General features: G+C 39.1%; 1 protein-coding gene across 4 annotated transcripts in view; it reads right to left on the bottom strand.

Moving 5' to 3' along the window:
• LOC126272771 (NBAS subunit of NRZ tethering complex-like) overlaps window positions 1-24,745 on the bottom strand; it is a 410,576-nt gene that overhangs the window by 115,853 nt on the left and 269,978 nt on the right. For all 4 annotated transcript variants that reach the window (XM_049975911.1, XM_049975912.1, XM_049975914.1 and 1 more), the window contains 2 exons: window positions 22,568-22,764; window positions 12,057-12,257 (listed from right to left, as the gene is read on the bottom strand). In XM_049975911.1, coding sequence (XP_049831868.1) covers window positions 12,057-12,257; window positions 22,568-22,764 — 398 coding nt within the window. The remainder of the gene's footprint in view (window positions 1-12,056; window positions 12,258-22,567; window positions 22,765-24,745) is intronic.

The raw sequence follows: 24,745 nt of genomic DNA, 5'->3' as shown, positions 1-24,745 counted from the left end.
ATCCGTTCGGCCTTACTCCGCTCAGCTTGTATAGCCCCTTTTGTCTATAGGAATATTAGTTTCTACATGCAACGAGGATCCCCTGACAGAGACATCACATACACTATGCACACATTCAAAAATCAACTTACGATTCATTCAGAAATCAACTTAGAATGTGTTAAAAAATGTTCGAAAACCGACAGGAATGCGTTTCAAAGTCATATGAATAATCGATAGACTAACGTGCACTGCATTCTAGTCGCTTTGTGAAACAAGGTCTTTTCCCCCCTCAAGAATATGAATTCTTGAGATGTTTCCCGTTGGTGATGGGGCTCTGGCAAGGGAGCAGCAGGTTTTTTTTGTTTTATTTCTCCTGATCTGCAGGGAAGATGGAGACAACTTGTTTCACACTGCTAACAATGTCTACCATTAGTAACCAAGTTGGAGTTTGGACAGAGTTTTCAGCTTATATTGGCAAGACAGTACACACAACTTAGAAAAGGTCCCTTGACTACAAGTGTCACACAGAACATTGCCAATTCACTACCTCAACTGCTACACAGTTAAAACAACAAAAAATGGGGATCACATACAAAATTAACGATCTCTGTCTGCTGCACGACCATCATGACGAAAGTCAGGAACATACAGTGTCTAACTGATATCTCATTCAAATTAAGTTCTTCGTTATCTACATGAAGGGTTATTTTCTTAAATATACATTAATGGGTGCTCAGGTAAATACATATATATGGCAACTCCTCTAACTGCTTTAGATATCAAGTTCTAATCACATTCAGTGTTATTTCAAAATCAAAATTTGTTTCTGCTTTAGATATCAAGTTCTAATCACATTCAGTGTTATTTCAAAGTCAAAATTTGTTTTCAAGGCTATGTCAATAAATATGGACACGTAAGCAAACTGATAGTCTCTACCATTCCTTGTAATTAACAATACACAGAGAAACAGCAGCAATTTGATGCTTATACAGGAAATCTAGGGGACATTGTCAATATTTGGGGATTTGCCAGGAATAACCACTTGAAGCAAAAATGTCTAGTAAATATAGGTTCTAAAATGCATACCTCAAGGGCTATGGGCATTTGTTCAGCAGAAGAGGAGTGATTCACATCAGGAAGATTAACAACTGCTCATAGCTCTTAAGGTATGCATTTCAGAGCCCATGTTTGTTTGACTTTTTTGCTCTGAATGATCATTCCTGTCATATCCCTGAATATTAATTATTTCCTCTGGAACATTTTGTATGTTTTGGATTAATAATGTGTGACACTGTGAGCTCCACACAAGTTTTGTGATGATAAACCATATATGATTTTTAAAACAACTTAATTCTTGGAATAAGAAAGAGCAGACAGTGATCTTCTATTACTCTTTAACTTTATTCTAGCACAGTACGATTCACCAAACACTTTATAAGCTGACATTAACATTTGCAAAACAGTGTTCGTTATTCCTATAATTTTTATTAATTTGGGTCACCTTACACAAATAAAGTTATTTGTTATAAGTGATATGCTGAAGACATTCTACTTCTGGTAGATCGCAAAACAAGTAATATTTGGAAAATTGTCGTGGAACTCAATAATTTCACTAAAAACATGAAGTTCACAAACCACACTGGAGGCAACAGCATTAATTCACCAAATTTCACAACACTATAGCTACAAGTCCATGGGAAACTAATTACAACATATTCAACATTCACAAATCCTCAAGTCATTGAACACCACATGCATACTGGATACAGAATCAAGACAAACAAAACATTTGTGTGCCATCTTAATAAAACAAGACCTGCAAATCGAACTCAACATGGTTATGGAAAAATCACTTGTAGCGCTTAGTCCACATATCTTTTATACAGACTCAGATATTAAAGAAGAGCAAATATAGAATAAACCATTGCAACAAGTCAACTGTTAAGACTATCTTATGTTAATATGGAGACTAACATCTCCACAATGCGGTGAGCAATAATCTATCCTTTTCATAACATTGTCATTACTCCATCCTGGATTTTCCATTGTTTGGAGAGGGGGGGGACTTTGAAATATAATGGACACACACACACACACACACACACACACACACACACACACACCACACACACACACCACACACACACACACACACTGTGGAACACACAGAACTTAGTAGAATAATTGCAAACCATGTACGTGGGCTCTATTTACTTACATTGGGCTACACTTTTACGAAAGACAAATAAGGGTCATCCATTTAGCGGCATAGAACACGGTCTAAATTGGTAATAGTGAGGGATAAGATTTGTTGATGAAAAATTTTTTATTGTCACTGCTAAAATGACAGAGAGTTACAAAACAAATCACTGGTCACAAAATTTGCAATGTCAACATGCCTCCATAAAAGAAACTATACTCAAAATCACCTCTTAATATTATCATAAACATATTGGTAGCAAGTGTTATTGTGTTATCCTTGATGAAATAACATGTCTTTTTTCTGTTAGTAGAAAGCTCTAGGAAAAAAATTGTCGCAGAACATTGTTCACGTACCTATTAGAAATTATGGCTTGGTGGAAGATCAGTCCTACAATTCTTATTGCATAGACCGTGCACCAAAATTCTGTTTTCACATTATGCAGATGCTCTTGATGTAACTGATGACAATTTTTAGAACTCCAACACTGACTGATCTGCAAGTTCATGTACATCAATAAAAGCAGGCAATGCTTCATAACTCACCCAGCTTATTCTCAGCTAAAGCTAACACACCACCTGCCACAATGAAATGGAATTTTGTCTCACTGAAATATTGCTTGTAATACTGAAAGATCAAGTGATATAATTATGCATACATTTGATGTGTTGCAGCAGGATACATCTGATGATGCCAGGTCCTGTGGCAAAACAAACATGGCAGAGTTATGAACTGCTGCAGACCACCACAGCCTCACTTGTCACAACCAGATGACGTTTACAGTGAGCTCTCTGGTGCACCTATTCACAATTACCATGCAGTAAGTGGCTCTATCCTGGACTGTGTTTGGACTTTGCTGTTACATATTACCAATGTTTGGATAGTACATGGACTTGCCTGTCAGCCTAACAAGGTACTATCTTTGCTCACTGTTCAGTTGACTGTTGAATTTCCAGTAATGAATCAGGCATACTGGTATACTGAAAGTGAGGTTTGTATTTGAGTGCTTCTTAGTCAAGACTATAAAAAGTGTTCATCTGCACTAACATGTTAGTTATCCAACAAACCTCCAGAGTATTGCATTGAACAAGAGGCATTCACCTCTAGAAGTTTTCTGTTTTGTGTACTTCCAGAAGATCAGGAACTTTTACTTTCTGCAATTTATGTGCACATAATTTGAACTTAGTAAAATCTGAGTTGTTGAAGAAGCTGAATTCCAACTGGTATGTACTAGCCAGCCAGCCATCCAGCCCCCCCCCCCCCCCCCGCCTCTCTCTCTCTCTCTCTCTCTCTCTCTCTCTCTCTCTCTCTCTCTCTCTCTCTGTGGGGGAGGAGGGAAAGGGAGAAGGGAAGGGGAGGGGGAGGGGGAGGAGGAGGGAAGGGAAGGAGGAGGAGTGAAGGGGAGGAAGAGGGAGGGGGGAAAGGAAGGAGGGGGAGGGAAGGGGAGGAAGAGGGAGGGGGGAGGAGGAGGTGGAGGAGGGAAGGGGTGGGGGAAGTGTGGGGACGGGGGTTCGTGCGTGCACGCGCGATGGGGGCAGGTGATTACAATTGAAACATATTTGACTCTCTATCTGGAAATATAGTGTTGAATTAAGCCATCTCTAGTTTTCTTACATAAGGAGTGAAGTATGTATAAAACCAACTATATTTTGAATTCATAGTTTTTGGTGTTTATGTGCTGATTGGTAAAAGGCCCACAGACAATTTACCTGTAACCCCCCCCCCCCCCCCCCCGCCCCCCCGCCCAGCTGGAGGTGGTTTCTTATTTATATTGGTGCTGCCCTGTTTTGGTTTTCATAAACAACATGTCACTGAAATTAATTTACTGACATCACGTGAGGAGAAAGTGCTCAGAGTTATTGTGTCCTGCTACAGGGTAGCCATCGTCAACTGCTCTGTTTCTTTAGTTAGTATCCATGAAGTAGTATAGTACTTGGACAAACAGATAACATTACTTGTGTGTGTGTGTGTGTGTGTGTGTGTGTGTGTGTGTGTGTGTGTGTGTGTGTTTGCCGCCAATAAATCCTTTAGGCTTCTCTTAAACTGAATATAAAGTAGAATCTAACTTCTGCACCATTTCAGTGCATTAATGTGTTCATTGTAAATAAGTATCGTAGTGAGTCTATTATATGTTTATTACCTTATAAATAAAAAAACAATTTTTTTATTTTAAATTCAGTGCATTAATGCGATCTTAGTAAATGAGTGTTTGTAAAATGATTCTTTCATATAGTGTTCATTAAAAAATATGACGATCATTCCACTTGAGACCTGTGGAAGGTACATTAGCTTATTTGTTTCAGTTGTAAATATTTGTCATGTATTATACTTTTTCCGACACGTTCTATTCCTGGAGGACCTCCTCACTACGGAGCAGTTGGAATGAAAGCAAACATAATCTAATCTACTTAAATGGGAAAACATAATCAATTACTTAAAATTTACCAAGTCATGAATGGTCTTTCTAACCCTGATGTACAATATGTCATACTGTGTAACTGCACCTGTGTGAGTCAAATGGTATTATGGAAAGTAATATGAGGATTAATGCTCAGACAGTAGGAGCTCAGTAGGGTATTTATGAAGCAATTTCTACTCAAATTTAGCAATATCTTGAAACATAACAAGACGGAGTGACTCCACTTGCTCAAATACCACTCCGAACATGAACATTAGTTTTTCTTTCTTTTTGTTACTTATTTGAGCTGCTTAGGGAACAAAATGGTAAGAACCAAAATCACAGTTTCGAGATACAGCGCTTCTAAAGTTTCAATTGATCTGCAAATCTGAATAATTTTTTTTAGAACAGTCCCTTTATTCTGTAGTGATTCTAACATCTATCTTCTACTATACAGACATAAATGAAACTCAGTACTGACTAAAACAAATTAAATATACAAAAATTATTACATTACTGAACACCATTAACAACACATAGTGATAGAACATTACATATTAAATTTTACAGCAAGTCTTCAACACTTTACTGAAACTGCAAAATCATTCGTCTCTCTCATTACTAATGTCTTTTTCATCTAAAACTGTTGGCTTTAGTGACAGGAAAAATCCATTGTGGACAGGTGATATGTAATTTAGGAGCGACAGGACATCAGCAACTTCCTTCTTTTCAATAAGCCTTGGCCCCTTGTATGTAAGTCGAAGCGTAGGAACTGGTCCTTGCCTTCCACGTTTCCTTAAGTTTATTTCATGCCAAATGTCATGACAAAATGTCTTGCTGATGAATAAAGATGATGGATATTCGGAGGTCACCTTCCATCTACATATTTTCCTTAGGTTGACATCTCGATCATCAACTGTCTTCTTTCTGAAGACAAACGCTTCTTTAAAGTGTCGTATTTGATAGAAATCCTCTCTTTTCATATTGCATACCAGCCGACTTCTTGATGATCTCGCAGCACTGATCTGGACTGTACACATCTTGTACTTGGCGAACGTAATTTTCAATTGTACTTCAGGTACATAATGGTATGTACATGCACTTACCATTATGTTCTTGAAACGAACTAAAGACAGTCTATTTACAAAATAACATACCTCTGAGTCATTTGAATCGTGAGGAATGTATTCTGGATCCATCTCGAAGATATTAGTATCAGTGGAAGTATATTCCTCGACTTCTGCCATGTTCACTGTTGCTATAATTTCAGACATGTATTTACTTGCCGCCATTCTCTCTATCACTTACCATTATGTTTCCGCAACGGACGGACAGTGGCGCTTGGCATTAAGCTCCTCGCTGACATCTGTTGAATGCATTTGGAACTACTAGTAAGTTTTCTGCATTGTGCATCCCACAGGTGGTGTCATTAGCCATCTACCGGAAATTCACGGCGATGGCGCTTACCATTGTGTTCCCCCGAGCAGCTCATTTATGAAAGCCCCATTTTTCTACTGTGCAAAGAATATCTCTTTTTGTACTTAAGGAACAATTTCCACTCCAAAATCATATACAATTACTGAATTTTTAGAATGCAAACTTTTCACAAATTCAGATTTTCCACCTTTTGGCCATAATTTGTCTGTTTTCAAAAATTTATACTTTTACTACAAAGACATGTTAGTCAATGAAATATCTCAAATACATAATTTTGCACTGTAGAGATTCTTCACAGGGTTCATTAGGATATGTGGGAGAAAAGTGTGTGCCTAAAAAAACACTCAAAAAATCTCCCATTAAAGCCACGTACAAGATATAGAGAATAGCTAAATGAAATTGTCAAATGAGAACATATAGTTTGGAATTCCCTTATTTTATGTAGTCATTGTATTTCTAATTGCTCTGTATTTTAATCTTTTGTAAAAGCATACTTATGCCAGTGGCACAGTCTTGAGCAAATGACTAAAATGATTCTAACAATCCATGACGCTAGACAAGAAATGAAATCTCATCTGGGGCAAGTTACGTAAATGATCTTAAAATCTGTCCCTCCCTAATAATAATAATAACAATAATAATAACAATGCATTATCTAACAGCAGAAGACACATGGGTAAAAAAAGAAATTAAAACACCTCGAGACAATGATAGGAAATTGAATGACATTGTTAAGACTACCATGCCACAACATTGATTTTATTTAAGGAGTAAAAACCTCCATATTATATCTGAAATTCAGAATATGAATACGATAATAAAATTTATATCATTATTGGTATAATTAAAATAAAAATTGGAAAAAATATCAATTATAAGAGATCTGTATTTAATTATTGAAGGAAGCAGGTAGATAAAAAGCGACTACACACATTTAGAAACATTGTGACCACTGTGTAACCAGACAGACATGATCCATCCCAATAAACGTTCCATTTTAACATCTGAAAGGATTGCACAATTACACTGAGATTGCTATAAAGGAACAATCTCCCCTCTCTCAAACCCCATCAATCATGGCTGATGTAAGCAGGCATTTGGATTCTGAGGATCTATCAAAAAGTGTGTATGTGGTAGTCCTAAGTCCCAAGAACCTACGAAAAGATTAAAATTTTCAGAATGGGGATCATAGACATACAGTAACCAAGGCCAGCATACTTAAATAGATAACAGATGAGGTGAAGCATTGGGATATTAGCTGTGCAAGAAAGAAGAGACAGGGATAAAGATATAGTGGAATCAGAAGGCTTAGTAATGCTGAAAAGAAATCTAAAAATCAAAGAAGGGAAGAAAAGATGCAGATCCATGTGCTTTGGTATGGGGAAAAAAAAAAAAATAGGATGGCAAAACTGAAGAGTATGTCAGAAAGGATATTAACACTGATAATCTGAACAGGAAACAAAAAGTAATCAACAGTAAACAGACATGCACCAACTAATAATAAGCACAGGAAGGAGGCAACAGTGATGACCAATTTCTGGGAGAAACTAGATGATACACTGAAGAGCATATTACACAGACAACTGATGACACTCCTAGGTGAATATAATGCACAGAGTTGAAAGGAGAACCAACTTAAAGAGAACAGAGGGAGAGCACTCGGCTCACCAGGGGGGAGGTGATGGGAAGGGGGTAGGAGAAAGTCTAGATTGACCACAAAATAATTAGTGGGATAAATACAAAAGAGGTCAGGAATACCAAGATCAGGAAGAGTACAAGAATAGAATTAGGTCACAGTCTTGCATAAGCTGAGTACTGCTGTAGTCTGAACAGGAATAGACTGCCACATATGAACAGAACCATCAAGAACAGCAAAACGGAGACATATTATGATAAAATCAAAACAAATACATGGAAGGAATTAAACAATGAATGAAGAGACAGGAAGCTGAGCATGGGGAAGCAGGTTAACTCAGAGGAAAAGGAAAAAGAAATAAATTAGCACTGCAGGTGGGACAGGGACTGGGAGGAGGCAGTATAGAATGGCAGGGAAGATTACAGAAAAATGGAAGGTTTTCAGAGGAGTGAGGAAGTAAGCAAAAAGAACCATAAGATTCGCCAGAAGACAGAGAAAGAAGAAGAAACTTTAAGACATGAAAGAAAACTTAAGGAAAATCAACAGAAGAGAACTTAAAGAGAAATTTAGAAACAGCCTAATGTGGTAGAAGGAAAGAAGGATATAAGAGAGATAAGAAATATGGGCTGGCATTAGTGCCAATGAGAAATTAAGATGAACTAGGACTAGGCCTCACACAGAAGAGAGGCGGTCACAATACATAAGAAGCAGAAAAATACAGATGTGAACAACTTCATAAGAATATCACTACTAGTGGTAGGCTACAAAGTGCTGTCAAAAATCCTTCTAAATAATGTTTATACAACATTGGAGATTACCAAGTCGGATTTAGGGAGAGAAGAGGATTTATACAATAGAACTTTTTCTGAAACGATTAATAGAACGTAGTGCCTTAAAAAACAAAAAGACAATAGTAACCTCAGTGGACTTTATGAAAGCAAATCACTGCATCGTCAGACAAACTCTTGAAAGGATGTTGAGAAACAAAGGACTGCATGATACTACAATAGAAATGACAACAGAAATTCTGACAGACACTAAGGCAAGGGTAAGTTTCAAAGAGACATTACTGAAAAAGTTCAAAATCAAAACCAATGTCAACAAGGAAAGTGGATACTCACCAATTTTGTTCGACAGTAGTACTGAACAAAATGTTAAGGCAAAGGAGAGCAATAGATAATGATATAGAAATACCAAAGACACTTGTGGGGACCAGAAATGACAGCAGGGTTCAAGTAGACCACCTAGCTTTTGAGGACACAACAGTGATAATTAAGAAAGATGGGAGTAGGTGAAAAGAAACATCTCTACAATATAAGCAAGGTAGCCACAGTGTGGGACTGAGGATCATCTACAACAATACAAAGACACTGACTATTAGCAAGGATTGGAACAAAAACCGGAACGCACTGTGCAAAGGTGGACAAATTTTAATTCCCATGAGAATATTTAACAGCAACAATGATGAAACAACAGAGAGGATGAAGAAGATGGGGTCAACCTTCTGTAGGACTAGAGATGTATATAATATTTATTAAAAAAATGTATCTACAGATGCAAAGACCAGATACTGCAAGGCAATAATGAGGAATGTTATGTACGCAGCTGAGATACTAAGACTAGAAAGATATGGTGCATAGCAACTAGACAGGGGAGAGAAATATACCGAGGAAAACGCTGGATCCTAAAAGAGGAAAACAACAGAGTCACCATCGGAGTAGACAAGACATGAGGATATTGAAAGGAGGGAGTGGGGGTAGGGGAGGGGGGAAGGGAGAGAGGACAGAGAGGGAGGGAGGGATGAAAAGAAAAAAGCAATTTATGAAGGACCCATCTGTGCTGCTACAGAACCCATAATGAAAGCCGAAGAAGGCAGCATTTTTACCAGTTATTTCCTTGAAATACACTCCTGGAAATGGAAAAAAGAACACATTGACACTGGTGTGTCAAACCCACCATACTCGCTCCGGATACTGCGAGAGGGCTGTACAAGCAATGATCACATGCACAGCACAGCGGACACACCAGGAACCGCGGTGTTGGCCGTCGAATGGTGCTAGCTGCGCAGCATTTGTGCACCGCCGCCATCAGTGTCAGCCAGTTTGCCGTGGCATACGGAGCTCCATCGCAGTCTTTAACACTGGTAGCATGCCACGACAGTGTGGATGTGAACCGTATGTGCAGTTGATGGACTTTGAGCAAGGGCGTATAGTGGGCATGCGGGAGGCCGGGTGGACGTACCGCCGAATTGCTCAACACGTGGGGCGTGAGGTCTCCACAGTACATCGATGTTGTCGCCAGTGGTCGGCGGAAGGTGCACGTGCCCGTCGACCTAGGACCGGACCGCAGCGACGCACGGATGCACGCCAAGACCGTAGGATCCTACGCAATGCCGTAGGGGACCGCAACGCCACTTCCCAGCAAATTAGGGACACTGTTGCTCCTGGGGTATCGGCAAGGACCATTCGCAACCGTCTCCATGAAGCTGAGCTACTGTCCCGCACACCGTTAGGCCGTCTTCCGCTCACGCCCCAACATCGTGCAGCCCGCCTCCAGTGGTGTCGCGACAGGCGTAAATGGAGGGATGAGCGGAGACGTGTCGTCTTCAGCGATGAGAGTCGCTTCTGCCTTGGTGCCAATGATGGTCGTATGCGTGTTTGGCGCCGTGCAGGTGAGCACCACAATCAGGACTGCATACGACCGAGGCACACAGGGCCAACACCCGGCATCATGGTGTGGGGATCGACCTCCTACACTGGCCGTACACCTCTGGTGATCGTCGAGGGGACACTGAATAGTGCACGGTACATCCAAACCGTCATCGAACCCATCGTTCTACCATTCCTAGACTGGCAAGGGAACTTGCTGTTCCAACAGGACAATGCACGTCCGCATGCATCCCGTGCCACCCAAGGTGCTCTAGAAGGTGTAAGTCAACTACCCTGGCCAGCAAGATCTCTGGATCTGTCCCCCATTGAGCATGTTTGGGACTGGATAAAGCGTCGTCTCACGCGGTCTGCACGTCTAGCACAAACGCTGGTCCAACTGAGGCGCCAGGTGGAAATGGCATGGCAAGCCGTTCCACAGGACTACATCCAGCATCTCTACGATCGTCTCCATGGGAGAATAGCAGCCTGCATTGCTGCGAAAGGTGGATATACACTGTACTAGTGCCGACATTGTGCATGCTCTGTTGCCTGTGTCTATGTGCCTGTGGTTCTGTCAGTGTGATCATGTGATGTATCTGACCCCAGGAATGTGTCAATAAAGTTTCCCATTCCTGAGACAATGAATTCACGGTGTTCTTATTTCAATTTCCAGGAGTGTAGTTTCGACTGGTGCAGTTTCTTGAGGACTAGCAATATTGCAAGTAAATGACCACATCATAATTACTCTGTCTTTTTACAAAGAAATTAAGAATTTAACTCACTCCCATGGAAATAAAATTATCATATTTCTAGCAAAGTTCTAAAACTCAATTCAGCTCATGCGTATGTGCAGTATATTCAGTCACAGAAGTAGCATCCCATAATTATCAAGATTGGTAGAAGTCTGCCACTATTAGGTCATTTTATGATAAAAAAAGTAAGGCAGATATTATTATCAATGACTCCCAATGCTCACTTTTCTTCTAATGTGCTGCAAAAGTCGCAACAGAAAAACACATTATTTCAGAACTTCAATACACATTTTCTTTTTAAAATTTTGTGCTTACGGAATAAAGGCAATTGTTTCAGGGTGCAAATACTAGGTGAAAATAATGAAAAGAAAATTAGCCATAGAAGCATTTAATGAGAGAGAGAGAGAGAGAGAGAGAGAGAGAGAGAGAGAGAGAGAGAAGCCATAGCTCCATTTTGACAGCTGTCACCTATTTCCATACAAAAGAAGCCCCATATAGATTGATCATTAGTGGATGCTATATTTGCAGTGACAAGTAATCCCTCTCTTAGCATGGTGAAGATTTTACTACGGCTTTTGCAGCCAAATTACTGTCTTAAAATTGTCCAGAGACAAATCTGCCAAGCCCTCTCTCCACAAATATGTGATACTCCTTCATACCTGCCAACTTGTCATGAAGGGGCAAACATTTCATCACCCCTTACCAGGTCTGAAAAAACAAAATAATGTTTTTCACATAGGCTTCCCCAAAGGCCTGCAATACTGGAATCAAGAGCTGAGGAATATACTTCTTACAATTCTTTATTTTAATTTGCATGAGGAAAAGATTAACTATCATGATACCAACAAATGTTACTTTCTTAAGACCAGAGGAATGTGTCCAACAGAGAGAAATACAGACAAATAAAATTATGACATACAGTTCATAAAAAGGTGAATCTAGATCCCTCAAAACATAATGTATCTGTACTATGTGAAAGCAATCAAATGATATTAGTCTGTACCTTTCACAAACACCATCAGGATCTTTTCTGAGCAGTTCTAATAGTTGAGGATCATTGAGTCGTTTTATCTGTTCAGTCACTGTGATCTCTTCTGTGTTGAGCAAGAGAGCACAAGCATGTATAGCAGCAATCTGACTTACAGAAATTCCATGTTTCGATCCTAAAGTAACTGCAAGCTGGAAACGCTTGGTATCTACAGTCCTGCAAAACAAAAATTAAAACTAGTTTATATGCACTGAACCAAGACAGATCTTAATACTCAAACTGTCCTCTAATCACAAATAAAGTTATTCAATTGCAGGAAGAACAGGCCAATTCAATCAGCAATTCATTTTAACAAGACATGATAAATTAGCAAGAAATAGCATTTTGGTGACACCAGCATTACAATGAAACAGTTGCAAGAAGCTGATTTGAAAAGCTAACCTTAACTGGAAGATCTAACAGTAAATGGTTCAAATGGCTCTAAGCACTATGGGACTTAACATCTGAGATCATCAGTCCCCCAGATTTATAACTATGTAAACCTAACTAACCCATGAACATCACACACATCCATGGTCAAGGCACAATTTGAACCTGCGACTTTAGCAGCCACGTGGTTCCGGACTGAAGTGCCTAGAATCGCTCGGCCACAGTGGATGACATCTAACAGTAAAACAAAGAAGTGGTGACCGATAAACAACACATTTTTCTTTAAATAACTGAATTTGTTAGGTTATAAATGAATAGTTTTTCCTCCATCTGGTTTGATGTGGTCTACCATGAATTGCTCTCCTATGCCAACCTTCTCATTTCAGAATAGCACTTGCAACCTACATCCTCAATTATTTGCTGGATGTACTCCAGTCTCTGTCTTATTCTTCAGTTTTCACCCTCTACAGCTCTGTCTACTAGAGATGTTATTTCCTGATGACTTAATAGACGGTCTGTCATCCTGTTCCTCCTTCCTGTCAGTGTTTTCCATATATTCTTTTCCTCGCCACTTCTGTGGAGAACCTTCTCATTCCTTACCTTATCAGTCCACTCAATTTTCAACGTTCTTTTATAGCACCACATCTCAAATGCTTCTACTTGCCTCATTTCCGGTCTTCTCACAGTCCATGTCACACTATCACGCAATGCTGTGCTCCAATGAATACTTATCTGAAATATTTTCAGTAATTCAGATTTGAAACTAAGAGACCACTAAAAACCACTGAAATGAAATTGTAACGAAATACAAAATGAGAAGATGACCAATACAGTATGATTAGCACAAGCCAAACTGTAAGTGAATACACTGGCATACATGTTCACTCATTATGCCAATGTAAAGCATTATACAAATAAAAATTATAGTGTCATTTGGCTCCATTTATACAGAACCGAATTTTAGATCTTTTGGGTGATGAGGCCACAGTCTTACAATTTTCTGCTTCTTCACCCAACACAACATTTTGACTACACTGCTGGGATCTTTATCAAGAGTCTTTCAGTGTCCCTGAGTGCCGGGATATTTTTGATAACTAATGTAACATTCACTTATAAAATGTTATTTTTCCACAGTTTTCTGAAAAAGTGGAGTTATTGGGTAAAATTCTTCAGACAACAATTTGTGGGCCGCCATTGGATGGATAACTCATTGCTGGTAATGAAAGTAAATGTGACTGTTACCTCAATATTATTGTTGCCAAGGTGGCTTCCTAATAGTTGTTTATATTGTCTGCATGTCATGACAAGACAGTCTATACCTTGATGAGGCGGAAAAGAATCTGAAAGCCTATTGCTACGAAGATGGAACAATAATTGTCTGATTCTATGCACCACACTAAAAAATGTGATTCGATGAACAGAGTTGTAAGAAAACTGAAGAATCTTCTATGAGACAAAAGAATGGGTAGCTCACCACACTATAAAATTTGATTCGATGATCAGAGTTGTAAGAAAACTGAAGAATCTTCTATTAGACAAAAGAATGGGTAGCTCTCATGCAAAGACTCTGGCCTCCTGAATACAAGTCACGCTCAAAATAGACAGCTACCAAAGATATACAAAGAAGGCTGCCCACTGAGATCTACTGTAGAAATGATAAAAAATCTCCAACAATATTTTTAGTGAGTCATTTATCACAGATACTGAAACATCAAGTCAGAAAAGCAAATATTTCTGTGAATGATCATGACTGGTTTAGTGAAAACAACATTAAAACTCAAAGCCTCATATATGGAAACAAGCAAGCTCACATTGTCCATGCAGAACAACTCCAACTCAGCCCTCAAGAAACCACAACTCCTAGCAACCAAAGGTGAACTTCAAAGAAGAAAACAGGGACCAAGCAATAACCAAAATGGGATTTAAACAATAATCAAAATGGGAATTAAGAAATAATAAAAAAATAACTAGGCAATAATCAAAACTGGAACTAGGTTACAATCAAAATAAGAACTACACAATACTCAAATAGGAACTAAGCAATAATCAATAATCAAGGGTGTATTATTGTCCCTAACTTATATTCAATATTTTTTGGAAATTTACTGCACTTTGTTGAAGGTACAACTACCATCGGAAGCTGAAAGTGTGTGTGGGATGGATGGTGGAAGTTTCTTTATTAGCAGAGTAAGAGCTATGACCAAGGCAATGAAATCATTATCATTAGACAGATGATCATGTTGTTATAATTAACTCAGAGGGTGACCCTCCATTAATTTTGAATGTATTCAAAGAAGTATAAATGAGCATTGGTTTAGATGTTAACACCAGGAAAACTCAAATTTTCCATCAACTTCAATAAATACCAACTATACATATTCAGCCATAACAGTTAATGGTAAAATGCTGCAGTCATCTCTCAACTAACACAAATGTTGATTGCATAAGATGAGCTAGTACTTTGTCCATTTGCAGGACAGGCTCTTTGACAACCATAACTTCGACACTTTATGGTTTTTGTCTATCATTCTGACTCTAACTTATGGGTGCGAGGTTGGATTACTGACAGAAAATATCATCAGTGTTGTCTCACGAGACTCCTGAAAATGAAATGGCAAGACCAATGTACCAGTATCAGTAGCCTGAAAGAAACACACACTATCAGCATTGAGGCCAACATCATCAAACAGAAGCTTTTATGGGCTGGTTGTATTACTGCATGCCTGAAAGAGCCTACTAAAACAAATAATGTATTCTCAACTCAAACACACAAAAAGAAGAAAAAAGGAGGATACCATAATTGAAATTGAATGAAGGTGTTCTGAAGTCATATCTTAAAAAGTGCCTGACTGGTACTGGCAACAGGAAAACCACTGCCACCGTGTATCGGGCATGGCACTGAACTGTTTATGATGGCTCACAATACTTTGGAAACACTGCGAAGACTAAGATGTGACAAGTGGAACCAAAGGAAAGAGTTAGAAAATCTCACGAAAACAATTTGCAGCAAATGATGGTTGTCATGGGCAGGACATACACTCACTGTAGCAGAAAATGTGGTTCTGGGGCTGTTCTCCTTAGCCACTTGTGAAATTATGGAAGACAATTATCCTTTTGGAAGGAGCAAAAAAGTGTGCCAATGCTTAAGATTAGCAGGCCATTTTTGGGAGTCTGACACATGCAGCACTCATCTCCACACCTGTATAACCACTGCATTTTCTCGTGCCACCATGTCAGGGGTTATTGCAAGTTTCATTCCATTTCAAAAAAATAAATGAAAAATGTACAAAGAGAGCCTTAATTCAATGAAAAGCATGACCACCAGCCAAATGCCATGAGCAACAACAACAACAACAACAACAACAACAACCGATGAGCAGCCACACTGTTTCAAAGCAGCACCTCATTATGGGTCTCAAAAGCCATCTCTCCATATGTGTACTTCAGACAGCATAGGCATAGAAATTAACTTAGGTGCAGGAACACCATCACTGAGTGCTCTGAGGTTAGAAAAATGTCACTTAGATTTACAAGTTGCATCAGTAAAGGATAAAAGAACTTAACATCTCATCATTTTTGTCTATCTGTTTAGCTACAACACCCCAATGATAATCTGTATCATCGGCCAATGATGCATCACCTTACTGTTCACAAATTGTGTCAAATTGCCACCAAGGATACTCTACAGATATGAGAGTGCTTGTCTGGATCTCCAGGTTACCTGAACTCAACATTATGTAGCATACCTGGAATTTCACAAAAAAAGATTTATGTACATTTAATCCAGCACTGTGTGCAGGAGTTAAGCAGTTATGACTCAAATGCTGCAATGCTTTTGGTTAAGCCATGCAACACCTATCAAGGCAAAAGTGGGTTCTTCACACTTCTAGGCAGGTGCTTTAACTCTGATAGATTTCTACGTGCAATAATATACACAAAGCATGGCAGACTGTGTACTGATTTATAATGTGACTCATCTGTAACATAATTCTTCCTTTTCAAGAAAAGCCCTCTTCCATCAGGGGAGAAATCTGATGACACCAGTCTTGCAATTTGCAACTCCAGGAATTTTGTACATCCTTTGGTGAATTGTTAATGTTTATTAATAAATATCTGAGGTAAAGCCTGAAGATAAATCTAATCTGTGCTTCTTATTTTATACACTTACAAGTGACATTTAGAACACAAAATATTTCAGTTTCTCTTTGAGAAAAGAATAGAATAACCTCCACTTAGAAGTATGAGGAGTCCACACATAAACTGTCACAGCCCACATCAGCAAAAGTCTTATTTAGGAAAGGTGACTACTGCATGCAACTTATCACAATTATGAATATTATGATGATGAAAATGTTGAAGCAATGATAGGATTGGCCAAGTCTACTAATTTGTGATTAATACATGTCACCAAATTGTCTCTATCATTTAACAGAGGATGTTGGAAATGAGACTTTAACCTTAATACATCAATAAGGCAATTTCTTGCCAACACATTAAAAGCTTCAGGTCTCCAATCCCAAACACTCAGCATTGACCTACTGACCAATATGTCAAACTTTTCCCACTGTACAATCTAAACTGACATCATTCGGAAGACGAAGGCAAACTGGAGCACATATGCTGAGACACTAGATAGTCTTGTGTCCAAGATAAATCCACTACCTGAATCAAGTGATGACTTTGTGGTTGCTGTGCAGGAATCATCTTACAAATAAATTCCACACAGCTGCTATACCAAGTATATTCTAGGCCTTAATAGAGACAACACCAAACTTTTGAGTGAATATACAAAACACTTTTGATGAAAAGCAATTCAGTGAGTAAACTTAGGATGCTATCTTGGAACACACCAACTCTCTGGCTGTGTGTTAGAAAGTCGGCTGAACAACCTATTTGTCAGATAACTCACACAAACACATGTTGTTGTTGTGGTCTTCAGTCCTGAGACTGGTTTGATGCAGCTCTCCATGCCACTCTATCCTGTGCAAGCTGCTTCATCTCCCAGTACCTACTGCAACCTACATCCTTCTGAATCTGCTTGGTGTATTCATCTCTTGGCCTCCCTCTACGATTTTTACCCTCCACGCTGCCCTCCAATGCAAAATTGGTGATCCCTTGATACCTCAGAACATGTCCTATCAACCGATCCCTTCTTCTGGTTAAGTTGTGCCACAAACTTCTATTCTCCCCAATCCTATTCAATACTTCCTCATTAGTTATGTAATCCACCCATTTAATCTTCAGCATTCTTCTGTAGCACCACATATCGAAAGCTTCTATTCTCTTCTTGTCCAAACTATTTATCGTCCATGTTTCACTTCCACACATGGCTACACTCCATATAAATACTTTCAGAAACGACTTCCTGACACTTAAATCTATGCTCGATGTTAACAAATTTCTCTTCTTCAGAAACGCTTTCCTTGCCATTGCCAGTCTACATTTTATATCCTCTCTACTTCGCCCATCATCAGTTATTTTGCTCCCCAAATAGCAAAACCCCTTTACTACTTTAAGTGTCTCATTTCCTAATCTAATTCCCTCAGCATCACCCGACTTAATTCGACTACATTCCATTATCCTCGTTTTGCTTTTGTTGATGTTCATCTTATACCCTCCTTTCAAGACACTGTCCATTCCGTTCAGCTGCTCTTCCAAGTCCTTTGCTGTCTCTGAAAGAATTACAATGTCTTCGGCGAACCTCAAAGTTTTTATTTCTTCTCCATGGATTTTAATACGTACTCCGAATTTTCCTTTTGTTTCCTTTACTGCTTGCTCAATATACAGATTGAATAACATCAGGGAGAGCCAACAACCCTGTCTCACTCCCTTCCCAACCACTGCTTCCCTTTCATGCCCCTCGACTCTTATAACTGCCATCTGGTTTCTGTACAAGTTGTAAATAGCCTTTCGCTCCCTGTATTTTACCCCTGCCACCTTCAGAATTTGAAAGAGAGTATTCCAATCAACATTGTCAAAAGCTTTCTCTAAGTCTACAAATGCTAGAAACGTAGGTTTGCCCTTCCTTAATCTAGCTTCTAAGATAAGTCGTAGGGTCAGTATTGCCTCACGTGTTCCAACATTTCTACGGAATCCAAACTGATCTCCCCCGAGGTCGGCTTCTACACATATCAAAATGATATTGCTCATTAGCTTCTGAAAAATGGAAATATGAATGAACCTAGAGCTGGATCTAAGATACAGAGACAAGCTGAGCTGGAAACTAATCAATCCTCTTGAAAATCTGGTGAAGAAGAACTAGAAGAAACAATTCAAAAATGCAAAAACCATAAAGCAGGTGACCTGGATGAAAGCTTCATATATGTAGATAATACTGCTTTACCAACTCCAGCAAAGAAGACCTTACAACAACACTGAACACTTTCACTGAATATTAAGATAAGAACCATCTGAAACCAAATCCTCAAAACGCACAGATCTGTGCCTTACACCTCCCAAACAGACAGGCAAATACAAAACTAAAGCTTAACTGAGAGGGCACTGAATTGGAACACTGTGTAACACCTGAATACCTTGGTGTCTGTTTAGACAGACCTTTAACATAGCAAAAACACTGTCACGGCACAAGCCATAAGTGTCAGCCCAAAATAGCACCATTTGGAAATTCACTGGCAGTAACTGGGGAGCCCAAGATCAAGTTATCATCAGAAAATCCACATCTACATCTACATATATAGTCTGCTAGCCACCAAGCAGTGTGTGGCAGAGGACACAATTTGCTCCAAAGTCATACTCCCCCCATCTCTCCGTTCCATTCGAGGATTGCACAAGGGAAAAATGGCTGTCTGAACGCCTCAGTACGAGCTCTAATTTCCCTTATCTTTGAATGGTGATCATTGCGTGATTTGAAAGTTGGTGGTAATAATATATACACTACTTCCTTGGTAAAGATCGGACTTTGGAATTTAGTGAGCAGCCCATTCCTTTTAGTGCGCCATCTATCGACAAATGTGTCCCACTTCAAACTTTCTATGAGATTTTTAACGCTCTTACAATGTCTAAATGTACCAGTCATGAATCTTGCCACTCTTCTTCAGACCTTCTCAATCTCTTGAATCAGATCCTACTGGTAAGGGTCCCATACAGACAAACAATACTCTAAGACTGGGCGAACTAACATATTGTAAGCTATTTCTTTTGTTGAAGGACTGCACCGCTTCAGGATTCTACCAATAAACCGCAATCTAGAGTTCGCCTTACACTTTACTTGTGTAATCTGATCATTCCATTTGAGATCATTTCGAATATTCACAGCCAGATACTTGATGGATTTTACCGCTTCCAAAGGCTGGGCATTTATTTTGTACTCTTACAGTAATGAGGATTTTCGCCTTGTTATACACAGTAGGTTACACTTAGTAATATTGAGAGATAACTGCCAGTCATTACACCATGCATTTATTTTCTGCAAATCCTCATTGATTTGTTCGTAACTTTTGTGTGATACTACTTTCCTGCTGTAGACTACAGCATCATCGGCAAACACTCTAATGCTGCTGTCAATACCATCAATCAGATCCTTTATGCAAATCGTAAAAAGTAGCCGACCTATTATGCTGCCCTGGGGCACACCTGAAGTTACGCTTGTATCGGTTGAAGTCACCCCGTTCAGGACGACGTTCTTTGTTTTTCTGCAGGGGAGTATGGGTACCCTGTATGTTGCAGCTCTGTCCATGCAAAGCAAGTGGATGTTGCACTGAAAGAGACTGTAAGACTTACCACAGATGTGTGAAACAAACACTTAAAGTCAAAGTCTATTACATGGCAGGCATTGTATCACCAGATATACTTTGTGAAGTAGCTGCACACATTCAAAGGAAAAAGGCTGAACTTAATCATTTACACCCTCTCCATGGCCATCAACCACTGAGATCTAGGTTGTTAGTAGTATCCCATGATACTGTACAGTAAGTGATGCAGAGTTTTGTATGGCTTGATCCTGTAGATGTTTCCTCAGTTCAGCATCAGTACTAACTATGTCTCCACACATTGCCAGAGAATAACTGTGGGCAGTTAGACATTATGATCTTCAAAAGTGGATGAAACCTGCTGAGTGCCTACCATCTGAAGGTACTTGAAATTGGTCTACCTAGAGATCATTGAATGGGTTATGATCAGACGATTATAAATCCAGGACAACCTTGTCAAATGAGGATTTGGCTAAGTGCCGACCATTTGCGAATGTGGAGGAGAACAGACGATGGCTCACCTCTATCATTGTCCATGTTGCCGAGACATGCAGTGGTGATGAGCTGATGAAGGCTGAAGGAATTGCTGTTGGTGTTGCCCAATTCTGGCTGAATATCATTAAATTTATGTAAACTAAGTAAATTGTAGTTTTAGTAGTATCCCATGATACTGTACAGTAAGTGATGCAGAGTTTTGTATGGCTTGATCTGAGTAAATAAATAAATAAATCACAAATATTAATGAAATCAGTAACCAGTTCTATGTCACTAAGAAAGGAGAAAATCAGATACTCACTCATCCCACTGTGCAATAAAATTTCTCACAAATAAAAAATGAAGGCAGAGCAACAATGTATGCAATATCATGCATCCATCTGCCAACAAAATTTGTTGTCATAATCAAAAGATTTGTGAAAAATTAAGAAGTCCTGAAGTCACAGACCCACATGAACATCCTTCTACTCACGTACTGCACACTGCATATAATCATCATCACAGTACCGCATACGAAGGACATATTTGTTTACACAACAGTTTCAATACCCTTTTGACCACCACCAGCAACAATGAAGTAAGCATGAAGATAGCACACACATTATTAGATGCTGTCTGTATAGTTTTAAATGCAGCTTGTACCTCCCATCAAAACCAGTCCAGAGGTGTTGTCAGTATTGAAAGCCAGACCAGATGCCATTCCATTATGTCCCCCTTGTATGCATGCTCAGTGGGGGGAAGCTCTAGTGTTGTGGTCATGTACAGTGTGGTGGCCATGTACAATGGGCAACATAAGAAGCATATGTGCAAGTTTTATCCTATGGAAAGACCAAAATTTTCTGACAAAACAATGATAGTGACGTAACTATTCACATGATATTCTTGATGTATCCTGCACTGTTCAATGTTCATATGTATACTTATAATAGACTACGATTCTGTGTTTTGCTGCCTAATCACTCCAACTGCTACTCTGCTTGTTGATGCCACAAACAATTAAAAATCATCATTAATGCCAAAGCATAATCTGCTCTCATCATCAACCACAATTTTGTGCTATTCGTTTCTTAGGTGCATCTTCACTACACCAACAGAGGATAGCTGAACACTGTTGAGATGCAACTGAACTCTGATAAGAAGCATCTTTGCTTGAATCATCATGTAGCAGATATTGTGGGTGCAACATTGGTCCTAATTTGCACTGCACACACTGTGCAACCAGTATTTGCTGCTTATCTTATGTGACAGTCCATCCATGAATCTAAAGACCACTGCCATCCAGAACTAGAATGATTAGCTTGTTTTATCACCTGCACTGTCACTGACACATATATGACATCTCACATTAAATGTAGGGAAATTCTTCTTAACAACTATCTAGCATCCTGTAGGCCTGCAATAAAACTTCACAGAAATTTAATGAGTTATATGAATCATGCCAGTGACACTACTTTGACATTTTCATAATTTTTAATAACCTATTTTGATGCTTAGAAACAACAGACGACTATTTTGAAAAGTCAAATGTAACTGTTAGGGACTCAAGTGTTTTCACACTGAGTGGTTCCAACTTTATCCACAGCAAGGATCTTAAAATCGTGCACTTAATGCACACCATCAGTGTAGCAAACAAATATGGTGATTCTACATCACATATACATTTATATCTATTATATTTAATTTTTCACTGGTATATTATAAAATGTAACTATTCACATTTCAAGTGGAATCAGAACAAACTTGGCCCTTGATGAAAAAAATTAATGAAATATCTTAGAATTTGAAAATTACTTTTAATAAGAACAAGATTCAACTATAATTCCCAAGCAACATACAGAACAGCAGTATCAGTTTTCTTTTTGATGTATGGTAATTAAATTAAGTAAAGCTTACATGGGCAAACCAAGAATGGAGTCCTGTTGATACTGTTTGTCCACTGCAAATCTCTTCAAGTCAATTCCACATCCAAATTCATTCAGCTGTTGACCCTGCAGGAAATCTGACATTGTTTTCTGGGACTGGATCAGATATTCAGTCCACACTCCCTGTGCCTTGGAATTCTCAACCAAGGATACCATGTGGCTGATGAGCTACAGTAGAGGAAAAGAACACAACACATTTGATTTGATTTACTACAAGTAAAACACATGGACACACTAACATGTCCACTGAAGTAATACTGCTTACATAACGCAAAAGCACTATTTGAACACTCGAAATTTACTTTTTTCTTTTCTTTTATACATTTCCAAAAAACTGGATGGCAAAATGACAATACAACAGTAATGAAACCCTCTTTACAAAGGGCCTACTGGGAAAATAGCAATGAAGGAGGTCACTAATTTGGAATAGGACTCCTGATCTATAACTGCATAATGGACTTGATCAAGGACTTCTCATCGAACTCCCCTAGAATGGCAACTTTAAAATTTAAAGCAATGGACAAAATGTATACAGTGATAAAAGTGCACACTCCAACAATGACAAAAACACAAGAAACAGACGAAATACGCAAAATTTGGGAAGAGGCTGACCACCTGATATCAAACATGCCTGAGACTCATATTAAAATTCTGCTTGGAGATTTCAATGCAAACATAGCTCAAGAAAGAAGATATTGTACAATGGTGAGGAAATGATCAGCTCACATATTAGAAAAGAAGAATGGGCAATGACTGACTGGACTGAGTGTTAATCATGGACTTATTTGGGAACACAAAAGATTTATGAAATGTCTACATGAACTAATGACCTAGAAATGCCCCAATGTAAAGTTGGGAGTTCTGTCATGATCATATAGGCATAGATACAAATGGCCACAAAAACATTTTTAATGTCAAAGTCCTCATAAAAGTCAAGTTAAAAGCAAAAAAGAAACACAAATCATTCCAATCCAATATGACAAGGAGCCAGTTATTAAATAAATAACCCAGTACATTTGGAGAAACCTAAAACACCTTTAAGTGACAAACTGATAATTAATAACCTGAAAACTATAGATGAAGAAATTGTTCCTAATATAAAAAGAAAGAAATGTGCTTGATAGAATGAGGACTGTGACAGAGCAATTAAAAAAAGGCACAAGGTGTAAGTCAATAAGGCATCTCCACAAAACATTTAAGCCCACATCAGTTTCCTGCATCACTTCTTTTAAGGAGTAACTGTAACACACACTGAACTGCAGCTTGACCAGTATGAGGGCTCGTATTGGGTAGAGTGAGTGAAGAGAGGATGTAGGTGGCGTTTGGAACGAGGGGTGTGGAATGGAGGATGATGGTTGGGAGGGATTAAAGGATTGCCAAGGACAGTTCCCACCTACATAATTCAGAGAAGCGTGTGTGTGTGTGTGTGTGTGTGTGTGTGTGTGTGTGTGTGTGTGTGCCCATTTGCATGTGCACGAGTGTCTCGTAGGGGGAGGGAGTGGAGTTGGGGAAGGGGAGGGATCTGTGAAGCAACCACTGGAATAGAGTGTTCTATGCTCAGCAGTGTGTTCTGCCACTGACAATGAATGGTTAGCTCCGCTCTTGGCCACCGTTTGATGGGGTCCGTTCATTGTGTTCAAGTCCTCATAAAATGCTGTGCGTACGTTTCAGCAGAGTTGGTATGTGACAACTGCTTTCACAGCTAGTCCTGCCTTTGGATAGAATAAGCCTATGGTAAAACTAGAGTAGTATGTGCTGGGTGGTTGCAAGAGGAGGAGGAGGAGGAGATTAGTCTTTAATGTCCTGTCAACAATGAGGTCATTAGAGATGGAGAACAAACTCAGATTATGGAAGAAAGGGGAGGGTAATCAAGCATGCCCCTTCAAAGGAATCATCCTGGCATTTGCCTAAAGTGATTTAGGGATGTCACGCAAAACCTAAATCAGTATGGCCAGATTCAGGTTTGAACTGTCATTCTCCTAAATGTGAACCCCATGTCCTAACCAATGGGCCACATCGCTTCATATGGGTGGTTGTACTGAATAGCACATGCACCTGCATTATACAGGTATATGATCTGCGTGGCAACAAGTGAGAAGTAGATGTGGCATCAGGATGGGATAGAGTATTACCGGGACTGGCTGGGCAG

The sequence above is a fragment of the Schistocerca gregaria genome, chromosome 5, assembly GCF_023897955.1.
Source record: "Schistocerca gregaria isolate iqSchGreg1 chromosome 5, iqSchGreg1.2, whole genome shotgun sequence".
NCBI classification, from domain to species: Eukaryota; Metazoa; Arthropoda; class Insecta; order Orthoptera; family Acrididae; genus Schistocerca; species Schistocerca gregaria.
This window is presented reverse-complemented; position numbering and strand designations above follow the sequence as displayed.